Source organism: Vombatus ursinus, unplaced genomic scaffold (assembly GCF_900497805.2).
Source record: "Vombatus ursinus unplaced genomic scaffold, bare-nosed wombat genome assembly UNPS02000749.1, whole genome shotgun sequence".
NCBI classification, from domain to species: Eukaryota; Metazoa; Chordata; class Mammalia; order Diprotodontia; family Vombatidae; genus Vombatus; species Vombatus ursinus.
In genome coordinates, this window is record NW_020940527.1 from 4,501,425 (window position 1) to 4,522,137 (window position 20,713).

Genomic DNA, 20,713 nt, shown 5'->3' on the forward strand with positions numbered 1-20,713 from the left:
GGCAGGCAGGCGAGTCTTTGACTGAACGAGTGAGCGGGGCAGGCAGGCCAGGCTCGGAGTGACTGAAAATGAAGCAAACAAGCAGGTGAATCTTTGACTGAAAATGAAGGAAGCAAGCAGGTGAATCTTTGAATTAACGAAGTAGGCAAATATTTGAATGAGTAAAGTAAGTAAGCAGGTGAATCTTTGAGTGAATGAGTGGGTGGGGTGGCTGGATGGGGATGGGAGAGAGGAATGTGGGGGCAGGTGGGCACTGACTCAGGGATGCTCTGCTGCCCCTTCCAGAGGCAACCTGTATAACCGAGATGTCCCTGATGATGTCTTGCTGGAAGCAGAATGAATTTAGCGACACAATTTGTTCCAAGGAGATCGAAGACTTTTTTGACTGTGCTTCAAAGGCTGAGGTGACAGGGATACCCCTGGGATGGGAGGGAGTGGCATTGGGTAGGATGCCTGCCTGGGCTGGGGAGGGGGCTGGCCCCCTCTTGTCAGGACCCCCAAGATCTCTCATCCTTGAGAGGGGAGATCCAGGAGAAAAGGGAGGGTATCCACCTACAGCAGACACATTTTCAGGTAGATCTAAAAGGTCATTTGGAGGTCACAGGTTTCTTGTATTTGAGATGAGGAGGAGGAACCAAGAACAGGACAAAAGATTTGGGCAGGGTCCCTTTTCTCCCCCTAGAGTTGTTGGGATTATGGCTAGGGGGCTGTGAGTTTTAAGTCAGAGGGAATTTTGGGTGTCAACACTGTAATTACTTTTTTTTCTTATAGGCAGAGCGGAAGCAGAAGGCAAAACAGGAATTGCTGGGCTCCTCTGGGCATTTGACTCCCAAGCAAACAAATAAATTGTTGGGGAGGTTTCCTAATATATCCTACATTATCTGAAGGTGTTACGTAGCTTTTTAAGGACTGGCCTCATGGAAGCAACTTGGTGGTGTTTGGACTGAGTGACCTCTGAGTGGCAGAGGACATGGTCTCACCCCTGTGGGGTTGTGATTTGGGTGAGAGTTCTGCTTTACCCTGAAATAAAATCTTTACAGAGAGCTTGGGCTGTGTTGTGGATCAGGTCTCCCTTTGCCGCTCAACCCCTGAACAAACCCCCAGCCTTTTCCAGGGCCCTGGGACCTTCTTTGCTTCATAGAGAAGATACATTAACCTGCCTTGGGAGTGGACCCAGGTTTAATCTCCTCAAGGTCACTGAAAGACACAAGATCCCTGGAGATGGAAGGAATTTTAGAGCTCATCTGGTCTGGATGTTGATGTTTGCTTTGAATGCCTTTTGCTGCTGGGGCATGGGAGGCCAGGTATACATAAAGCCTTTTGTTTCCGTGGTCATTGATTCATCACTGCTGTGCAGGGTTGTATGGGGGAACATGGTCAAGAGTAGAGGATTTTGGATTTTATGGGTCACTGAGCATATCAGTGATGACTCTCATTCTCTGACTGTCTTTCAGACTCCTACAGTGTGAGAGGCAGACAGTAGACTCACAGTTTAGACCAGAGGTTCTTAATCTGCAGTCTGTGAACTTGTTTTTTTAAAAAATATTTTGATAACTGTATTTTAACTTTATTTCCTTTGTAATCTGATGTATTTAATTTTATGCATTTAAAAGCATTATTCTGAGAATGGGGCCATAGGCTTCACTGGACAGCTATAAAAGGTTAAGAACCCTTGATTTAAACAAACATTAAGTAGCCAATGTGCCTAAGGTACTGTGCTGGGAGGCAGTGGGTATAGTGGATGAAGGAAGACAGACCCTGTCTTCAAACAGCTATTATTCTGATTGGAAGAATAATACTGGTACCACAATAATTGAAACAGTGCAGAATGTGATAAGTGCAAAGGAAGGGTCCTAGTTGTGAGTGAAAGTTTAGGAGGGGAGAGATCACTTTTAGCTAGGGAGATCTGGTAAAGTTCCTGGGGGAAGATTGAGCTTAAGGTAGGCCTTGAGGGGAGGGAAGGAATAAGTACAGAAGGAGGGAGTCCTCTGCAGGCCTGGCCCTGACATAGGAGAAGCCAGGAAGTAGTTAAGTTTGGCTGTGTTGGCATGTTTTAAATCTTTTTAGTAAAACCATACATATTAAGAATTATTTTCATGGTCTAAAAGCCCATTCTATACTTTCCTCTTTAGGAAGTAAGTAGTACAAAAATTAAGGCAATTTTTAGGGAAATAGATGAAGGATGAAAACCTCTCATCTAGATAAGATTATGGCCTCCCCACCCACCTGAAATGATGAGCACTCTGACTCACTTAAAAGCAGTGACCTCTTCTACTTTTAAGGTGTTAAGATACTGATTACTGATCAGAACCCTTTTTCTGTCCTTAAAGGAAATGGTCTAGGAAGAGTGGTGATTTATGGAATATTAACTCAAGATTGTATTTTAACATGTTAACAGTCTTTTCCTTGTTCAAGATTCCTATGTTACCTAAAATCCCCTTAGGGCAGAGTTATATTGGAAAGCATGGAAGACTTTGCTAGTTTAGATATCCTCAAGCTAGCGATGCCTGGCTACAAATTAGTAATAAATTAAAATTGTTTCTGGCAAATAAACCTAAAAACATAAAGGATAGTAGTATTTTTTTCTTCAAAAGGGGAAAGGACTAAGTATTTACATAGTACCTACTAAAATGCCAGTCACTGTGCTAAAAGCTTTTTACAGATATCTGATTTGACCCTTATAACAACTCTTTGGAATAGGTGCTATTATAATACCCATTTTATAGATGAGGAAACTGAAGTAAACAGGGGTTAAGTGTTACTTGCCCAGAGTGGGTGTCTGGGACAGGATTTGAACTCAGGAAAAGTAGATTTGGATCCAGGTTGTGGAGGGCCTTGAAGATACCAGGATATAAGGACTTTATTCAGTAGGTGATGGGAGTGAACCACTAAATATTTTTGAAAGATAACTGAATAATCATTAGAGGGGTCATATAAACAGCACCGTGAAGGATGGATTGGAGGAGAAAAAGTAGAGGCAGGTAGTTTCATTAACTTAAGTAATCTAGGTAAGTAGAGGTTAGACACCAGGGCAGTTGCAGTGGCAAATAGTAAGGAGATTGGCAAGGAGAAATATTGTGGAAGTAGAGTTGACCCCACTTGGCATTTGATGGAACCTGACAGTGAAAAAAAGATAGCAAAGTTTTTGAGCCTGGGGGACTAGGAGGATGGTAGTCAAAAGCAGAAATAAAAATTAAAGGTACAAGGTTTTGAAAGACGATGTTGAATTTGAGGTACTGATGACCAGCATGGTAGGGGTGGAAAATTATGCCTGGTGTCTTTAGCTCTTAGTGCCATGAAGAGTCTCGTCCCTTTAGAACTAGTTAGAATCCTACCTGCTATAGAAAGTCTTTCTGCTAATGCCCTCCCCCTCGTTATCTCCGATTTACCCAGCATATAGCCTGTTTGTACAAAGTTTTCGAGTTGTGCCCCATTAGACTAAACTCTTTTAGAGCAGGGATTGTCTTTTGCCTTTTTTTTTTTTTTTTTGGGGGGGGGCTATCCCCAGAGCTTCACACAGTGCCCCAGTATAGTGGACGCTTCATGAATGTTTATTGACCCACTGCCAGAGCTGCGCATCCCGCCTGGGAAGTACTTCCTTCTGACAGCATGCTGGTGACCTCTGCCTAATTCGTGTGGGGACACAATTTGGGCGTGGGAGTTAAGGGGCAGATGGGGCGTTTCATGATCGGAGTCCCGCGTGTCAGATGGTTGGGAGTGGGGGGTGTGGTTCGGGGATGAGGAATCAAGATCGAAGGAACCCAAACTTCTCGGCCAGCCCTACTCTATCATTGTTTTCGAACTCCATGTCCCTGGACTACGACTCCCAGAAGACCGCGCGACGCAGAAGTCGGAGGAGCACAAAGATCCCAGGGATTCCTGAGCTGCCAGTCTGAAGCCTACGATTCCCGGCATGCGTAGCGCGGCTCCACGCTCCCTTGACGCCCCCCGCCCCCGCCCCGTTCAGGAATCCGGGGTCACTCGGCCAAGTTTTGGGGAGCCCCTTTGTAACGTGCCGCGTGAAGGGAACGAGGAGGCGGGAGGAGCTGGGAGAGTAGGAAACGAAACCTTTGTAGCCAGAACTAGGTTCCTTTTCGGGCCCGCAGGGATAGGGGCCACTCGGAGGCCCAGAGGAGGCGGAAGTGGAAGTGGCCGGCGCGGCCGGAAGTGCGGATCAGCTGATGGGGGAGGCGGCGCCGCGGCTGCTGGGAGGCCCCGGTGGCGGCAGCAGCGGGTCCCTGTCCCGGTCCCAGTCCCTGAGTCCGCGAGCCCGGCCCCGTGCGTGCGCCCGGCGCTGAGGCGCGGCCCCGTCCCGAGCACGGCCAGGGCCAAGGCCTGACCCTGGAGGCCATCCCGAGCGCCCGGACCTCCCCCCCGAGCCGGCCCGCCCCCGAGGCCCGCCCGGGCCTCTCCTCCTCCATCTTCAGCTTGGGCCCCATGGAGCTGATGTTCGCCGAGTGGGAGGACGGCGAGCGCTTCTCGTTCGAGGATTCGGACCGCTTCGAGGAGGACTCGCTCTGCTCGTTCATCTCGGAGGCCGAGAGCCTCTGCCAGAACTGGCGGGGATGGCGCAAGCAGTCGGCGGGGCCGAACTCCCCCACCGGGGGCGGCGGCGGCGGCGGCGGCGGGGGCCGCAGCCGAGGTGAGCTGGGGACGCCGCGGGCGCGCAGACGCGCACGCACGGGCGGGCGGAGGGCCGAGCGGATCCCGGGACACTTTGTTCGCACGCACGCACGCACACACGCGCCCCCGGCCCCCGCATCCGGAGCGGCCCCTGCGCGGCGGATCCGGCAGGAGTTGGGGGGGGTCGCGTGGCTTTTGTCCCGGGGCTCGGGGGAAGGGTGCTATCAAAACAAGGGGAGGAACCCCCGGGCAAGGCAACTTTTTTGAGGGGCGGGCAGCCGAAGGCAACCGCACGAGGGGTGACAGCTCGGCCAGTGTGGACCCTCGCGGTCTCGGTCAGTGGGCTGGGAGGGACCTGTAGAGGTCATCCTACAGGCGAGACAACAGGAACCCGAAGAGGGGTCTGTCGGGGACTGGCCCAGGGGACGCCGTGGCAGAGCCCGACGTCCAAACTGGGAGTCCACAGACCCGGTAGACTCGGGAGTCCTGGCTTGGGACGCTGCGGGATGCAGCAGGGATGTGAGAAGGGTGTTCCAGGAGACCCCAGCCTTGCTCTGGGAAGGGGGAGGCAGCTGTGTTCAGAGGGAAAGTGTCAGCCCACATGGGAGCCCCCCGTTGGGAGCTAGGCTATCGGTCCAGGGTTCTCCTGGTTGGGGTCTTCAGAGGAAAAGGAGAGATGGTTGTCTAAGTACTTGGGAGTGGGGTATGCCTAGTGCGTGGTAGAATCCCGTTACACAGTCTGGAACTGAAGTCTCTTTGCCCTGAGATGCCTTTCCAGTCTTTTTTTCTTCTTCCGTGAGCCTTTTTGGAACTTTCAGAAATAGCCAGCAATACTCTAACGGATTTGGGTGTGGTTGGGTGGAAGGACTCCTTTTCAAGACTGTGGGTTTGACCAGATCCCTTACAGATCTCAGATCTCCCACTCCCCTCAAGATAATGGATTCTGAAATGGACCTGGAAAGAATGTGATCCGAGGACCCCTCTTCTGGGCAGTTGAGAAGGGGAATCAGGCTGTGATTGTTTTCTGCTTGTTCCCAGAGAGCCATGTTTTACAAAACCACCTATCAGATTTATTTTCTTTACGTACTTTATGTGAGCATTCCAATACAGGAAAGATAACAAAAGAAAGTAGGAACAAACCAACATAATTCTACATGTAACCTGTTTTGTTTACTGGTTGTTAAAAGAAACAAAAGCAATTTATATTCACTTTAACGAGGTTTTCTAATGTGTTCTGGATTTTGTTTCTGTTTATTTTAATGTTAACATAGTTGTATATACTTAGGGTTTGCTTTATTCAGTCTTCATATGTCTTTATTGAATTACATTTTTATTTCTTATGGTTCAAAAATACTCCCCACATTCATATATATTCATCTGTTCCCCCCCTCCAAAAAAAGAGACGAATAACTGATTTCTTAATTTTTTTCTATTTTTGAACATTTGGGGTTTCCCTTCCCACATCCCTTCCAGCACCAATGCTTTTAGGATGTAAACCTCATGGTGGGATACAAAGGATGTAAACATTTTTGTAACTTACTATACAATTCCATATTGTCTTCTGAAAGATTGAAATAATTCACAGCATTGTGTTCATTTTTATATAGAAGTTCAATCTGTTTACATTTAAGTGTATAACAGTTGTTTAATTTTTTTCCTGGCTGTCCCATTATGTTAACTGCTTTATTAACATGGAATATAACCCACTGTTTTACTAGTATCAGTCTAATCCTAGTTGGGCTGGTGCACACTCACACCATCCTTCATTAACACTAAACATCCACTCCCAAATTCATACTTCCGTTGATATGAAAATTTAAAATCCCTTCCCCCTAGTTCCAGATTGGAGTTTGAGTTTGCTGGCACTACTGTGCCATGGTGGAAGAGTCCTGGAAGGAGTCAGAGAACCTGGCTTCAGGTCTTGGCTCTGACCCTTAAGTCACTCTGTGACTTCAGGCAAATCTCTTACTGGCACTGGACCTGATTTCCTCCTTTGTAAAATGAGGAGATTGGACCAGAAGGTCTTTTTCATTCTGTGATCTAGTCACCACTTTATCTGCCTCCTCCCAGTGCATTTTTTTTTTAAATTTGTGGGTGCGTACCCAAACTGGATTATTTCTTTCTTTGTAATGAATTGGTAGCTATTATTTCCTTGATAACCCTCTTGAAAAATGGCACATCAGCCAAACAGTTTCCCAGTAGAGCTTTCTGGCATGCTTCTCTGGGACAGAAAATAATTTACTCATCTCTAGGCACAGCAGTGATTTAACTTTAGCTTAGGAGAGATAGCACATGGCTGTGTGTGCACATGCAGACTTTGGAAAACCCTTCTGGGGCCCCTTGCGTGGCCAGCCATTCTTCCCTCTTGTCACCTCTCCTTCTCTTCATGTCCCTTAAAATGAAATCTTGCCACCCCTTTACCCCCAGGGACCAAAGTCCAGGCCATGGGGCCCTCTGGGGAAGGGGCCTGGGTGGACATAAAGGCTCATGTTACAGCCCTAGGGCTGAGGGGCATGACTGCAACCTTAGTGGAAATTTGTCCAGAAATACCACATTGACTATCTTTTTTGCCTTTGGTGAATGTGGAATGGACCCATCTAGGACTTTTCCCTCCCCCTACTCCAGGAACTGAGGCTCTGACAGCAGAAGCTGTTCTTCCTTGGCTTCCCCTGAGATAACCTGCTGTCCTCTCTGAGTTCTAGTGTGTTAGGAGACCACTCCCTCCCTCCCAGCCACATTATTCCTCCCAGAGCCTTCCCTTTGGGCTGTTCTGTTGGAGGGGACCCTAGCAGAGAGGGCCAGAAAACAGGCACTAAGAAATGGGAAGCCTAGACTGATGGTGATAGCATTGGAATATGAGCAGGCACAAGCCCTTTTTCTATGTCAGAGGGATCACTGGAACAAGGCTGTCCTGGACTAGGGATTTCTAGGGGAAACTTCTGGCATCCTCCATTGTAGAGGGGGTGAAGAAGTGGGGGGTGGACATCTTTCTTTTCTCCCTTGGGTGAATAAGTCTTTGGGACAACACAGCCTGTGAGATTCCCTCTGCCCCTTTATATCACAACCCCAAATCTTTTCTCTGCCATGGGAGCAGATCCCAGACAGTTCCTGTGGGTAGAGTTAGGAAGGGAGTTAGTGCCATGTTCCAGAGTGGATGATAATGTTGGTGGCCCTCCCCTCACTCCCTCTTGGTAGATGGCCTGGTGATCCCCTTGGTGGAGCTGTCGGCAAAGCAGGTGGCATTCCACATCCCTTTTGAGGTGGTGGAGAAGGTTTACCCCCCAGTGCCTGAACAACTACAACTTCGTATTGCCTTCTGGAGCTTCCCCGAGAATGAAGAGGACATACGGTACTGCCACGGGACAGAACTCAGAGGCTTTGGGGTGGAGCCTGGGGGATTGGGGCTGTGTGGGGGGCAGGGAGTACTAGGCCACTGCTGTAGAGGAACCTGTTGAGTTTTGTGTGTGTGTGCGTGTGTGTGCGCGCACGCGCATGTGCTCTCCCTCTCTCCTAGGCTCTATTCGTGCTTGGCTAATGGTAGTGCAGATGAATTCCAGCGTGGGGAACAGCTGTTCCGAATGAGAGCTGTGAAGGATCCACTACAAATAGGTATGGACAGGTGGTAGGGGGTTTGGGGTGGGGCTGGGAAGCCACTGCCTGGCCTCGCTCCCTATAACTTGTGCTCCCCTCCCTCCTTGTCCTGGCAGGGTTCCACCTGAGTGCCACAGTGGTGCCCCCTCAGATGGTTCCCCCTAAGGGTGCATACAATGTGGCCGTGATGTTTGACCGATGCCGGGTCACCTCCTGCAGCTGCACCTGTGGGGCTGGTGCCAAGTGGTGCACCCATGTAGTGGCGCTTTGCCTCTTCCGGATTCACAATGTGAGAGCCCTCTCCAACTGCCCCCCACTCCCTCTTGTGACCTCTTCCCCTGCCCCCCCCCAGCCCAACCCTAGCTTACTCATTTTACCTTCAATGGTACCTTCAGGAAATGGATAGCACTCTGCCTCTTTCCAAACCCCTTATGCCTGTGCCATCTTTCTTTTGGCCTGGCGTATCTCTTCCTGCTTTCCCCCAATGTCTCGTGTCTTCCACGCAGGCTTCAGCAGTCTGCCTTCGGGCTCCTGTCTCAGAATCCCTGTCTCGGCTCCAGAGGGATCAGCTGCAGAAGTTTGCTCAGTACCTCATCAGTGAGCTTCCTCAACAGGTCTGTGGCTCCGACCCTCTTCCCCAGCTGTGGGCTCCCTCTCTCCTTTGGATCGTTCTCTCTGTCTGGTCTGTGCTTCTGTAGGCTCACCAGCACCTTTCTCTCTGTCCCTACCCCTTCTCCCGCAAGATCCTTCCCACAGCCCAGCGCCTCCTGGATGAGCTCCTGTCCTCCCAGTCTACTGCCATCAATACTGTGTGTGGGGCCCCAGGTGAGTGAAGTCATGGAGGAGGGCAGAATGAAGGTGATGTGATGGTGGGGCTGAAGTAAGGAGGCCTCCTCCCCCAGTGAGTGGGGCCAGTTCCCATATTTGTAGATTGATGGGAATGGGAACCAAAAGGGGGCTAGAACCCACATGCAGTTTTCAAGCGGTGAGGTAGCTATGCCCCACCACAGCTGAATGTCCTTGGGGACCAGTGTCTTACCTATGATTGTGTTGTCCCCAGACCCCACTGCAGGTCCTTCAGCTTCTGACCAGAGTACCTGGTACCTGGATGAGTCCACACTCAGTGAGAACATCAAGAAGACCCTGCACAAATTCTGCGGCCCCTCCCCAGTAGTCTTCAGGTGACCCCTGCCCTCTGGCTAAGAAGCACAAGTGGGCTGGTGGGCTGGGGGTAAAGTGGAAGGAGGTGAGCTTCTGCGAGTCCCATGTTAAGACTGTTGACCAGTCTCGTGCCCTCCTAATGCCTCCTACCTTTTGTTAGTGAAGTGGTGAGTGTGAGGATGGTGCTAATCCTCACATTTGCAGAGTCTCTATAACTTGGCGGTGGGGAGAGCACTAGGCCTGCAGTCAGGAAGGTCTGAGTTCAAATCCTTCCTCAGACACTTACTAAGATTGTGGGCAAGTCACTTAACCTCTTACCTGCCTCAGTTTCCTGTAAAATGGGGATGATAATAATAATAGCATCTACCTCATATTGTTGTTGTAAGAATCAAACGAGGTAATATTTTTCAGGTACTTAGCAGAGTGCCTGGCATGCAGTAGGTGCTATATAACCCTCACCCCCAGTGCATTCGTCTTCATTGTCTTCACAACTTTACTGTGAGACAGGTAGAATGGAGGTTATCATCGCTAAGGAATTTGTCCAGGTTCATTCCCCCCAGCCCATTGCTTTCCTGTGTCCTGGCCCCTTGGAGTCATCAGCTTTTGACTTTATACTTCCTTTAATCTTCAGCTCATCCTCTTTTCGTTTACTTCTGCCCCCTTTCTCCTTCCATAGTGACGTAAACTCAATGTATTTGTCATCCACGGAGCCCCCAGCAGCTGCTGAATGGGCGTGTCTCCTGCGTCCTCTGAGAGGACGAGAACCAGAGGGTGTGTGGAACCTGCTGAGTATTGTTCGTGAGATGTTCAAAAGGAGAGACAGCAACGCTGCTCCTCTGTTGGAGATCCTCACAGACCAGTGTCTCACCTATGAGCAGGTAACTCTTGCCCTCTCCTCCCCCCAATCCCGGCATCTCCCAGGCTCAGGTAGGTAATGGAGAGAAAGCTGATTGGTGGTTCCTTGTGGAGAGTCTGAGATTGAGATGCTGGCATTCTCCATTCTTTTCTGATACCACTGTTCCCTTTTTTCCAGTGTGATTTCATTTTCAGTTCCAAATTCTCTCCCTCCCCCACCCATTGAGCAGGCAGGAAAAACAAAGCCCATTACACATCTGTATAGGCATCCAAAACAAATTCCTGCATTAGTCGTGTTCAAGAAAGAAAGAAGGAAGGAAAAGCACGTGTGCTTCAATCTGCACTCTTGTGTCCCTCACGCCCCCATCTGGAGGTGGTTACAATGTTTCAACATGAATCTTTTAGCGTTGTGGTTGGTTATTGCATTGATCAGAGTTCCTAAGTCTTTCACAGTTGATTACCATTGCAGTATGGTGGTAACTGTGTGCGTTGTTCTCTGATTCTGCTCACTTCACTCTGCTTCAGATCCTACCAGTCTCCCAGGTTTCTCTAAAGCTGTCCTCTTGATCATTTCTTAGGGCCCGGTAACAATCTCGCCCTTCATTTAGAGACCCCAGGCTAGAGGTGGAACATCTTCCCTAGGGTGGAAACCAACACCCCCCTTCCTGCCCTTCCCTCCCCAGATCACAGGCTGGTGGTACAGTGTGCGAACTTCAGCCTCCCATAGCAGTGCCAGTGGGCATACAGGCCGCAGTAATGGGCAGTCAGAGGTGGCTGCCCATGCATGTGCAAGTATGTGTGATGAGATGGTTACACTGTGGAGGCTGGCTGTGCTGGACCCCTCGATTAGTCCACAGCGGTGAGTCGTCGGTGTCCCTTTCTTACTGGTCCCCCTACATAAGATCCCACAGGACTCTTCATTTAGCTTTAGCACATAAACTGTTTGCAAGAGATCACACTGTGGGATTCTTACAGGCATCTGGAATCTAGGTCCAGGAGAAGTAGGGATGGCCCTGGGGTGTAGGGAGTACCACTAGCTTGTACTTAAGAGTGTAGAAGTCACCCTGCCTGACCTTGGTTGCCTTCCTCATCCCCAGGAGATTTTCCTCTCTGCCCTAGTACCTGTGGTCTCTATTGCTGGTTGAAATAATGTTGTGACTTTGGGAACCATAGGGTATTTACCCCACAGAAGCTTTCCCCTGTGTCTTTCACCCTTTCTTCCCCTCGATTGTTGGCAGGGGCATAGCTGCCCCCAATATCCTATTGCCTTTGTCCACACAGTCGTCGGGACCTGTGTGCCCAGCTGCGCCAGTGGCACCTGAAGGTGATTGAGAATGTCAAGCGGGGTCAGCACAAGAAAGCCCTGGAACGGCTCTTTCCAGGTTTCCGGCCTGCGGTAGAGGCCTGTGACTTCAGCTGGGAGGAGGCCTACCCACTCCCTGGTGTTACCTACAGTGGTTCTGATAGAAAGCTGGCTCTTTGCTGGGCACGAAGCCTTCCCTCTCGGGCTGGCCCTCCCCGCTCTGGGGGCCCTGATGAGGCTGGGGATCGGCCCCGGCCACCCCCACCAGAGCCTTCGGTTCGACCTAAAGAGCCCGGGGCCAAACGCAAGGGGTCGGGTGAGGGGGTTCCCCAGTCCCAGCGTGGCCCCCGCCGCCCCTCAGCCGAGGGAGGAGATAAACCTACACATAAGCAGGGTCTAGGTGGAGGCAAGGCAAAGCTCCCGGGTGGAGGGTGTGGTGGTAAGGGCGCAGTGAGTGGTGGGGGCAAACGTCGGCTGAGCAGTGAAGATAGCTCCTTGGAGCCTGACCTAGCTGAGATGAGCTTGGATGATGGGAGCAGCCTGGCTCTGGGGGCAGAGGCCAGCACCTTTGGGGGCTTTCCTGAGAGCCCACCCCATGGACTTCCCTCCAGTACTCCCCCCACCTTCCACTCTGAACCCCCTGATGCATATGAAGAAGATGGTGGTGTTTACTTCTTAGAGGGGCCTGAGCCCCCAGTTGCCCCATCCAGCCTACCAGGACTGCTCCCTGGGGAAGGAACTACCCAGGATGACCTCCCCTCCACAGATGAGAGTGGTGGATGCCCCCCTAAACCCAAAGACATGGCCCCTGGAACTGGGGAAGAAGATGATGATTACCAGGTGTATTACCTGAATGCCCAGGATGGGACTGGGGGTGAGGAAGAGAAGCCTGAGGTGGGTGCTGGTGAGGAGCAGGACCTTTTTGCTGGGCTCAAGCCACTGAAACAGGAGAGCCGAATGGAGGTAAGACTAGGAGAGGAGAGGCAGGATGCTCTTAACTACTGGGAAGTGTGTAAGAGGGGTTATTTGAGTGTGGTGCTCAGAAGAATCAAGCTTGAATTTATATGGTGCCTTTCAAAGGTTTATGGACTGACTTCTTTTTCCCCACAGTAACACTGAAAAAGGGGAGTGAAAATTTTACATCTACTTTATAGATCATTGGATGATAGATCTAAGGCTGAAAGGAACTTTAGATGTCCTCTAATCTAACATCATTTTACAGATGAGGAAACAGGCACAGAGAAGTTAAGAGATTTGCCCAAGGGCAAGGAAGTAGTAATTGGCAGTCAGAATTTGAACCTCGGGTCATGTGATGTTCTGCCTCCCAGCCTCCTGATCCTTGGGTAGCTGATGAGCTCTCTCCCCCCTCTTGCCTCCCATGTCCTTCCCTGTTCAGGTACTTTTTGCCTGTGCCGAGGCACTGCATGCCCATGGCTATAGCAATGAGGCTTCCCGACTCACTGTGGAGCTTGCTCAGGACTTATTGGCCAATCCACCTGACCTCAAGGTGGAACCGCCCCCTGCCAAGGTGAGATGCCCTTCCTTCCCAGCCTCCTGCTCCCCTGAATGATGTGAGTCTGACATAATCGTCTCTTTTCGACTTAATCTTAGGGTAAGAAAAACAAGGTATCCACAAGTCGCCAAACCTGGGTGGCCACCAACACTCTGACCAAGGCGGCCTTCCTCCTGACTGTGTTGGGTGAGCGGCCTGAGCATCACAACTTGGCCTTCCGCATCGGCATGTTTGCCTTGGAGCTGCAGCGGCCTCCGGCTTCCACCAAGGCCTTGGAGGTCAGACCCCTCTCCTCCCCTTTGTAGCTTGGCAGCTTGTGCCCCTCTGGTATGTCGCCCCGGTAAGGCTGGGGTGCTGTCTGAGCTCCTGTCTCTGTCCCAGGTGAAGCTGGCGTACCAGGAATCAGAGGTGGCCGCTCTGCTGAAGAAGATCCCTCTAGGAGTGAGCGAGATGAGCACCATGCGGTGCCGGGCCGAGGAGCTTCGGGAGGGAACCTTGTGTGACTACCGGCCTGTCCTGCCCCTCATCTTGGCCAGCTTCATCTTCGACGTGCTCTGCACCCCAGGTGTGCCAGGGCTGCAGGGGCCTCACTGGCAGGGTGAGCAGGCTGTCTGCTCCCCTGTGCCCTTGAGGCGCCCGTGTCTTCCTGACTTGTGTTTCCTTCTGCTTTTTCTCCCCTAACAACCCCACAGTAGTCTCCCCCACAGGTTCTCGACCCCCAAGCCGAAACTGGAACAATGAAATGCCTGGAGATGAAGAGCTAGGATTTGAAGCAGCTGTAGCTGCCCTGGGTAAGTCTGGCTCAGCGAATGACGGATGAACTCCTGGGCTGGATTATCCAGCCCTGTGCCACGTGCCGTGGCAGGGGCTCTTCACTTTTTTGTGAAATGGTCCCCCCTAGGGACCCCTTCCCAGACGCATGACCTTTGAATGCATTAGATAGAAAGGAAACCAATAACGCAGAAATGTAGTCATCCATTTTTTTTTAAGTTCATAGACCCCAGGCTAAGACCTCTGTGCGATGGTGACTACGGAATTGTAGACGACATCATATATTCCCTCAAGTAGTTTACACGTTAGTTAGTGAAACAGCAGAGAATGTGAATTAGTATATAATTAAGCTCAGATTGTAGTAAATGCCCTAGTTGATCAGAGACGGAAATGGCTAGAGAATTTAGGCAAGAAGAGTAGTTCACATTTTAGTTGCATTTTAAGGTTTACAAAGTACTAAGTTTGCAGCATCTCTGTGAAGTAGGTACTATGAGTGCTGTTAGCCCCACTTTAGAAAGGAGAAAACAGGCTTAGAGCTAGCCAAGTGCAAAGGACAGGACTTGTGCTCTTTTCTGCCATTGAGGTGGCTTTAAGGAGGAGGTGGCATGTGAGCCAGGCCTTGAAGGGGAGTGAGTATAGAAGGCATCTCAGCAAGAGGCCAAAGGGTCTGAGAAGCACAAGGTGTATTCCTGAAGGAGGGTGGTGGGATGCGCTGGGCCCAGGGATGGAGGACCTTGAAAGCAAGGCTGAGCAAAGACTTCAGGTGGCAAAAATGGGGGCCCATGTCCTCTCATCCTTGCAAAGGATTTAAGAGAAAGCAGTCTTCAGTTGCTCATGCTACCCTCGGGAACCTAGTTGATTTCCTCGTGGTCCATCCTGGCCTCTTCCCTGTCCTGGAAGGCCGTTCCCTCGAGCCCTCAGGAGTGCTGGGAGGCCTTGGTGGGTCTGATGCCTCTGCCCCATCACTGGCACTGCCTGACCCCCTAGGCATGAAGACCACTGTGAGTGAAGCTGAGCACCCGCTCCTGTGCGAGGGCACACGCCGTGAGAAGGGAGACCTGGCTCTGGCGCTGATGATCACCTACAAGGACGACCAGGCCAAGCTCAAGAAGGTGAGGGGCAGGCACGGGGGCATTGGGCCCCAGAGGCATGGAGTGGGGAGCGGATGTCCTGCCCCTTCTTCAGGGAGTCACCAGGTCTGAGACCCTGGCCCTGGGAGAAGACATTGCGTGTGTATGCCAGGAAAGACTGGATTGGTGAGGGGGAGGAAAGTAATGGAGTCATGCACCGCCTTTAGTGAGATGTATTTTATGCTCAGCCCCTGGCTAGCCCAGGTTCTGTGGGGGATGTCAAAATGTTTGAGCCTGACCCTGCTCTAAGAACTGTAGGAGGCTTCCTGGGGTGCACTCTCACCTCTCCTTGCCCTCCAGACTCCTCCTTTTTCATCGACGTTCAGCCCAGGTACTGCTTCCGGGAGGTTTTTCCAGATTTCCTCAGTTGCTAGTATTGGGTGCCCCCTCCCCCCCTTAGTGTTCCCAAGAGGACTGGCCTCTAACCCAGGAATGCTGGGTTCTCATCTTGCCTCTTGACATGCTCTGTGACTGCACCAGACCCTTCTCGGGACCCTAGGCACTTCCATGTCCTGAGTGCCAAGTATAGTGCTTGATGCAGCAGGTGTGGGCTGGTGAATTCCTGGAAGGAGTTACCTTGAGCTCCTTAGAGAAGGGCAGGAGAATGCGGGATAATGGGCAGGAGGTTTTGGGAAGACCCTTTCACTGCCTTTCTCCCCTAGATCCTGGACAAGCTCCTGGACCGGGAGAGTCAGACACATAAGCCACAGACTTTGAGTTCTTTCTACTCATCCAGCCGCCCAGCTACTTCAAGCCAGAGGTCCCCGTCTAAGCACGGGGGTCCCGCTGCAGGGGGAGGCCTGCAGCCGCTGCCTCCAGGCTCGGCAGGGGGTACCCAGCCGGGGGCTGTGGCTGGGGTCAACCCAGACCCAGCTGAGGGCTTCACAGAAAAGACTGTGCCTGGTGAGAGGTGGGGGACCTGGGCAGGGGTGGTACAGTGGGATAAACCCCAAGTCAGGCTCTCTTCCCTTTGGCTCTGTCTTATAACTTACTGCTCCCTTGCCTAGAGAGCTCCCCGCGTTCCCCTTGTGAGGGCCCCCCACCTGAGGCTGCTGTGGCCCCCAAACCAGAGGGGAAGGTTCCAAGCCGCTTGGCACTTGGCAGCCGAGGAGGCTACAATGGGCGGGGCTGGGGATCCCCAGGACGGCCCAAGAAAAAGCACACAGGTATGAGGGGCCCTGGCTTGGGCATGGCTGGGAGAAGGGTCTTTGCCTGAACTGAGGGCTCTTCTTGGGGTGGGACGCTGGGAGGGTAATTCACGACTCCCTGAAGCACTTCCCTAGATTGAGATGGGTCCCAGACAGATTCTAGGCTTTAAGCCCCCACCCAGGGGTCAGATCTGGGAGTTCCCGTCCATTGGGTTCTCCCTTCTTCCCCCCTGGCTGGGGACTGACTGCTGTCTGGGGGATTAGGCATGGCCAGCATTGACAGCAGTGCCCCTGAGACGACATCGGACAGCTCCCCAACCCTGAGCCGAAGGCCACTACGGGGGGGCTGGGCCCCCACCTCCTGGGGCCGGGGTCAGGACAGCGACAGCATCAGCAGCTCATCCTCCGACTCTCTGGGCTCCTCCTCCTCCAGTGGCAGCCGACGTGCCAGTGCAAGTGGGGGTGCCCGGGCCAAGACAGCCGAGGTTGGCAGGTGAGTGGGAGAGGCCAGTCTTGTTCGCTTAGATCCCAGGTGCTGTGCTTTCCACTCTCATCACCCCATCAAAGGCCCATCAGAAACATCCTTCATCCCCTGGCCAAATCCACGGTGCCTTTCGTTTCCTCTGATCCTCCGGCCTCCTGTGTCCCCAAAGTGCCCATTGTCCTCCAGCCTCAGCTTGTCCTTCCCGTTTGCACTGCCCCTCAGGTACAAGGGCCGTCGCCCAGAGAGCCATGCCCCCCACGTACCCAACCAGCCATCAGAGGCAGCTGCGCATTTCTACTTCGAGCTGGCAAAAACAGTGTTGATCAAGGCCGGGGGAAACAGCAGCACCTCCATCTTTACCCATCCGTCCTCGTCAGGGGGTCACCAGGGCCCCCACAGAAATCTGCATCTTTGCGCCTTTGAGATTGGACTCTATGCTTTGGGTCTGCACAATTTCGTCTCGCCCAACTGGCTCTCTCGAACCTATTCCTCCCATGTGTCCTGGATCACAGGTAAATCTAATGCTCAGGGCTGAGCTCTGGGGCAGGCAGGGCGGGGGTGGGGGGAGTTCTTGAAAGGAAAGAGCTTGTCTTCACTGGTCAAGGGACCCCCATTCTGGTGGGGGGGGGGTCTCCCAACCTTTCTTCCTACATTATGGGGTCTGCTTCGTCCCGATCCCCACTCCACAGGCCAAGCGATGGAGATTGGGAGTGCAGCCCTGACTATCCTGGTGGAGTGCTGGGATGGGCATCTCACACCCCCCGAAGTTGCCTCCCTGGCTGACCGGGCATCACGGGCACGGGACTCCAACATGGTGAGGGCAGCAGCTGAGTTGGCCCTGAGTTGCCTGCCCCATGCCCACGCCTTGAACCCCAATGAGATCCAGAGAGCATTAGTGCAGTGTAAGGAGCAGGTACGTATGCTCAGCTGCAGTGGGAGGGGATGATGGGGCAACACGAATGGGGTCCAGCTCTTAAGCCGCAGGCCCTGGGCGATCTTTTGGGAGGGGGAGCACAGACTTCTGGTCTTTCATGCTTTGATGGTGCCTTCTGTGTATGGATGAAGTGCTTTTCATGTATTTAAGATTCTTTCTGTCCATTATTCAGTTGATCCTCACGGCAACCCTGTGAAAGAGGTAGGGTAGGGGGGAGCATATCCATTTTCAGCTGAGGAAAATCACATGCCTAAAGGCGACATGATTGGTCCCCTAATTTAGATAGTGCGTGAGTGGCCAAGCCAGGGCTCAGAAGCCAAAGCTTGGGGCTCCTGCTAGTCAGGAAGCACCTCCCTGAGCACCTGCTCCTTGCTTGAGCTGCTGTCATAGCTGGCTTCCAGCTGGCTTCCTGAGTCATTCAGCTAGGGGCTCTGCCCCAGCAAGACACTAGAGAGAGGTTTCGAGCTAAGGCTCCTCCCTTTTGACTCTGTGCCCTTTCCAGGATAACCTGATGCTTGAGAAGGCGTGCATGGCAGTGGAGGAGGCAGCCAAGGGTGGGGGTGTGTACCCTGAAGTGTTGTTCGAAGTCGCCCACCAGTGGTTCTGGCTTTATGAGCAGACGGTGGGGGGCTCAGCCACACCACGTGAGGGTGCCACAGGCTGCAGTGCCAGTGGGGCCCGGGCATCGGGGGAGGCTGGGCGGGCACTGCCTGAGGGCCGTGGTGGACCAGGGACCGAGGCAGTCACAGTGTCAGCAGCGGCAGTGACGGCAGCAGCCACAGTGGTACCAGTCATTTCAGTGGGGTCTGGTTTGTACCCAGGGCCTGGCCTGGGACATGGCCACTCCACTGGCTTGCACCCCTATACCACTCTGCAGCCCCATCTGCCCTGCAACCCCCAGTACCTTACCCACCCTGGTCACCCCTTGCCCCATATGCCTCGGCCTGCTGTTTTTCCTGTGCCCAGCTCTGCATACCCACAGGTGAGACAAGAACCAAGGGGAGGGAAGGGAAGGGAAAGAGAGGAGGATTGGGACCCTTTGGGAGGCTATGATGAGGGGACTCTGGATGGAAGATCACCAGTGTATACAGGGCTGTCTGGGGAGAACGAGGCCCTTGTTGGGTCTTGGAATCGGGGGAGGACTGTCAGCTGAGAAAGGGGCTTTAGGTATTGGGGTAAATAAAACTGGAGAGGCAAGAGTGCTATGCCAATGTGACCCGCTCTTTCCCGTCTTCTGTCTCCAGGGTGTGCACCATGCATTCCTGGGTCCTCAGTATCCCTACTCGGTGACACCGTCCTCACTTGCTGCCACAGCTGTATCCTTCCCTGTTCCTTCCATGGCACCCATAACGGTGCATCCCTACCACACTGAATCAGGGCTCCCACTGCCCTCCAGTGAGTGAGGGGACCACGGGTGTGGGGAGGAGGGGAGATAGAGGTGCAGGGGGTCTTCTTGGCTCTGAATGCTCTGCTCCCTTTCCCCCTCCCCCCCACAGTGAACAGTGTCCATACACCCAGCAGCATCCATCAAAGTTCCACATATCCCGCTATCCAGGGCAACTCAGTGTCCACCATAAGTACCCAGCCGAGCTGCCTGGTAAGTGGGAGCTTCCCCCCGCCAGAAGAGGAGACGCACAGCCAGCCTGTCGGCACCCAGAGTCTGCATCACTTGCACGCTGCCTACAGAGTTGGTGAGATGGCTCCCGGGGTTCTTCCCTTACCTTGTCGCCTGCCATGGGCCCTGTCCCTCCATGTGGCATTGCCACATGCCACCCAGTGTGTTTTTAGCAGGACCCACAGACATCCTTGGCCCCCATCTTTACCCTTTGGCCTTCCACACTTGGCCTAGATTCTTCTGTCCCTTTTCCTTCCCCTTGGCTGATGTGGTCTGTGCTCAGGAGGTGGGATGTCCTTGGGATTCACCATCTGCTCTTAGCTTCTGCCCCACATTGGTTCTTCTCTAGGGATGCTGGCGCTGGAGATGTTAGGCCGACGGGCGCATAATGATCACCCCAACAACTTTTCTCGCAGCCCGCCCTATACCGAGGATGTCAAATGGTTGCTGGGGCTAGCGGCTAAGCTGGGTAACACCTCTTCCTAAACCTCTTCTCGCCCCTCCCCCTGTCTTGCTCCAAACCGCCTTCACAGCCATAGGCCAGAATTGAATCCTGGGCTTCTTGGGGTGGGCCAAGAGAGAGGGGCTGTTGGACCGAGAGCTGAGAAGGGCAGCTAGGCCCCCAGGGCAGGGGTGTCTGCCTTGGTCTCATGCCCCTCCCCCCTGCCCCCCAGGAGTGAACTACGTGCACCAGTTCTGTATGGGGGCAGCCAAGGGGGTGCTGAGCCCATTTGTGCTACAGGAGATCGTCATGGAGACGCTGCAGCGGTTGAACCCTGCTCATGCGCACACCCACCTGCGCACCCCAGCCTTCCATCAGCTGGTCCAACGATGCCAGCAGGCGTACATGCAGGTGAAAGCCAGGGGGAGGTGGAGGAGGAATCTAAGGGGCACCACACGCTCGGGGGGGGGGGGGGGAGCCATGGAGACAGCTCTCCATCCCCCGAGCCTCAATGTCCGCACATTCCCTTCCAGTACATCCACCACCGCCTGATCCACCTGACCCCTGCCGACTACGACGACTTTGTGAACGCAATCCGCGGCGCTCGCAGCGCCTTCTGCCTGACCCCTATGGGCATGATGCAGTTCAACGACATCCTGCAGAACCTCAAACGCAGCAAGCAGACCAAGGAGCTGTGGCAGCGTGTATCGCTTGACATGACCACCTTCTCCCCTTGAGCCTGGCCCCCCCTCACCCTCCCAGAGCCCATCTGGAAACAGACAGGGGGACCTCGAACCGGCTGGACAGATTTGCTCTGCTCAGGGGGTGGGGGGAGGTCCCTCCTAGGACGTTGTTCGGGGCTAGGCCTGGAGCAGGGGCAAGCTGGGGACGTTGCTGCCTCTGGGCCCAAGAGCCAACGGCTAGTTGGGGGTGGGGGGAAGGAGGCAGCTCTGCTTGGGAGGGGGGTGCGGGGCAGCCTCTGATATTTATTTGGCATTTATAAATATATAAACTCCTTTTTTACTCATCTGTCTGAGCCTCTCTAATCCTTAAGCATGATAGAGATGAGACCTCTCTCCCCTGTAGGTAGTAGAAACTGGGAGACCTAAACCTTAACTTCCTGCTCCCACATCAGACAGACAG

At 53.0% G+C, this 20,713-nt stretch overlaps 2 protein-coding genes across 3 annotated transcripts in view; both read left to right on the forward strand.

The window, feature by feature from the left end:
• The window catches only part of CHCHD1 (coiled-coil-helix-coiled-coil-helix domain containing 1), a 1,535-nt gene extending 491 nt beyond the window's left edge, over positions 1–1,044 (forward strand). Inside the window, exons 2-3 of the mRNA XM_027858656.1 lie at positions 286–404; positions 772–1,044. Of these exons, the coding sequence (XP_027714457.1) occupies positions 286–404; positions 772–885 (233 nt within the window). The 3' untranslated portion in view covers positions 886–1,044. The remainder of the gene's footprint in view (positions 1–285; positions 405–771) is intronic.
• Positions 1,045–4,377: 3,333 nt separating this feature from the next.
• Positions 4,378–20,515, forward strand: ZSWIM8 (zinc finger SWIM-type containing 8). 2 transcript variants are annotated; one of them, XM_027858669.1, is made up of 26 exons: positions 4,378–4,642; positions 7,819–7,972; positions 8,138–8,232; positions 8,331–8,503; positions 8,721–8,828; positions 8,958–9,039; positions 9,275–9,395; positions 10,052–10,253; positions 10,914–11,089; positions 11,512–12,496; positions 12,930–13,061; positions 13,145–13,324; positions 13,428–13,611; positions 13,739–13,837; positions 14,805–14,929; positions 15,610–15,850; positions 15,955–16,113; positions 16,360–16,588; positions 16,802–17,091; positions 17,269–17,492; positions 18,016–18,495; positions 18,758–18,908; positions 19,010–19,204; positions 19,478–19,597; positions 19,871–19,981; positions 20,104–20,515. In XM_027858669.1, exons 1-26 carry the CDS (start codon positions 4,438–4,440, stop codon positions 20,283–20,285), a joined length of 5,403 nt encoding a protein of 1,800 aa, XP_027714470.1. In that variant the 5' UTR covers positions 4,378–4,437; the 3' UTR covers positions 20,286–20,515. The 2 variants fall into 2 exon arrangements, with proteins under 2 accessions (XP_027714470.1, XP_027714463.1); XM_027858662.1 differs by having other exon boundaries at positions 4,379–4,642; positions 19,803–19,981.
• The last annotated feature ends 198 nt before the right edge of the window (positions 20,516–20,713 follow it).

What these genes read in the sequence shown, in the direction of transcription:
- ZSWIM8 (XM_027858662.1), top strand. Translation starts at nt 4,438, where the DNA reads ATGGAGCTGATGTTCGCCGAGTGGGAGGACGGCGAGCGCTTCTCGTTC. An exon ending in AACAGGAGAGCCGAATGGAG is followed by an intron (nt 12,497 to 12,929) that starts GTAAGACTAGGA and finishes TTCCCTGTTCAG; the next exon opens with GTACTTTTTGCCTGTGCCGA. An exon ending in CCAGCTCTGCATACCCACAG is followed by an intron (nt 18,496 to 18,757) that starts GTGAGACAAGAA and finishes TTCTGTCTCCAG; the next exon opens with GGTGTGCACCATGCATTCCT.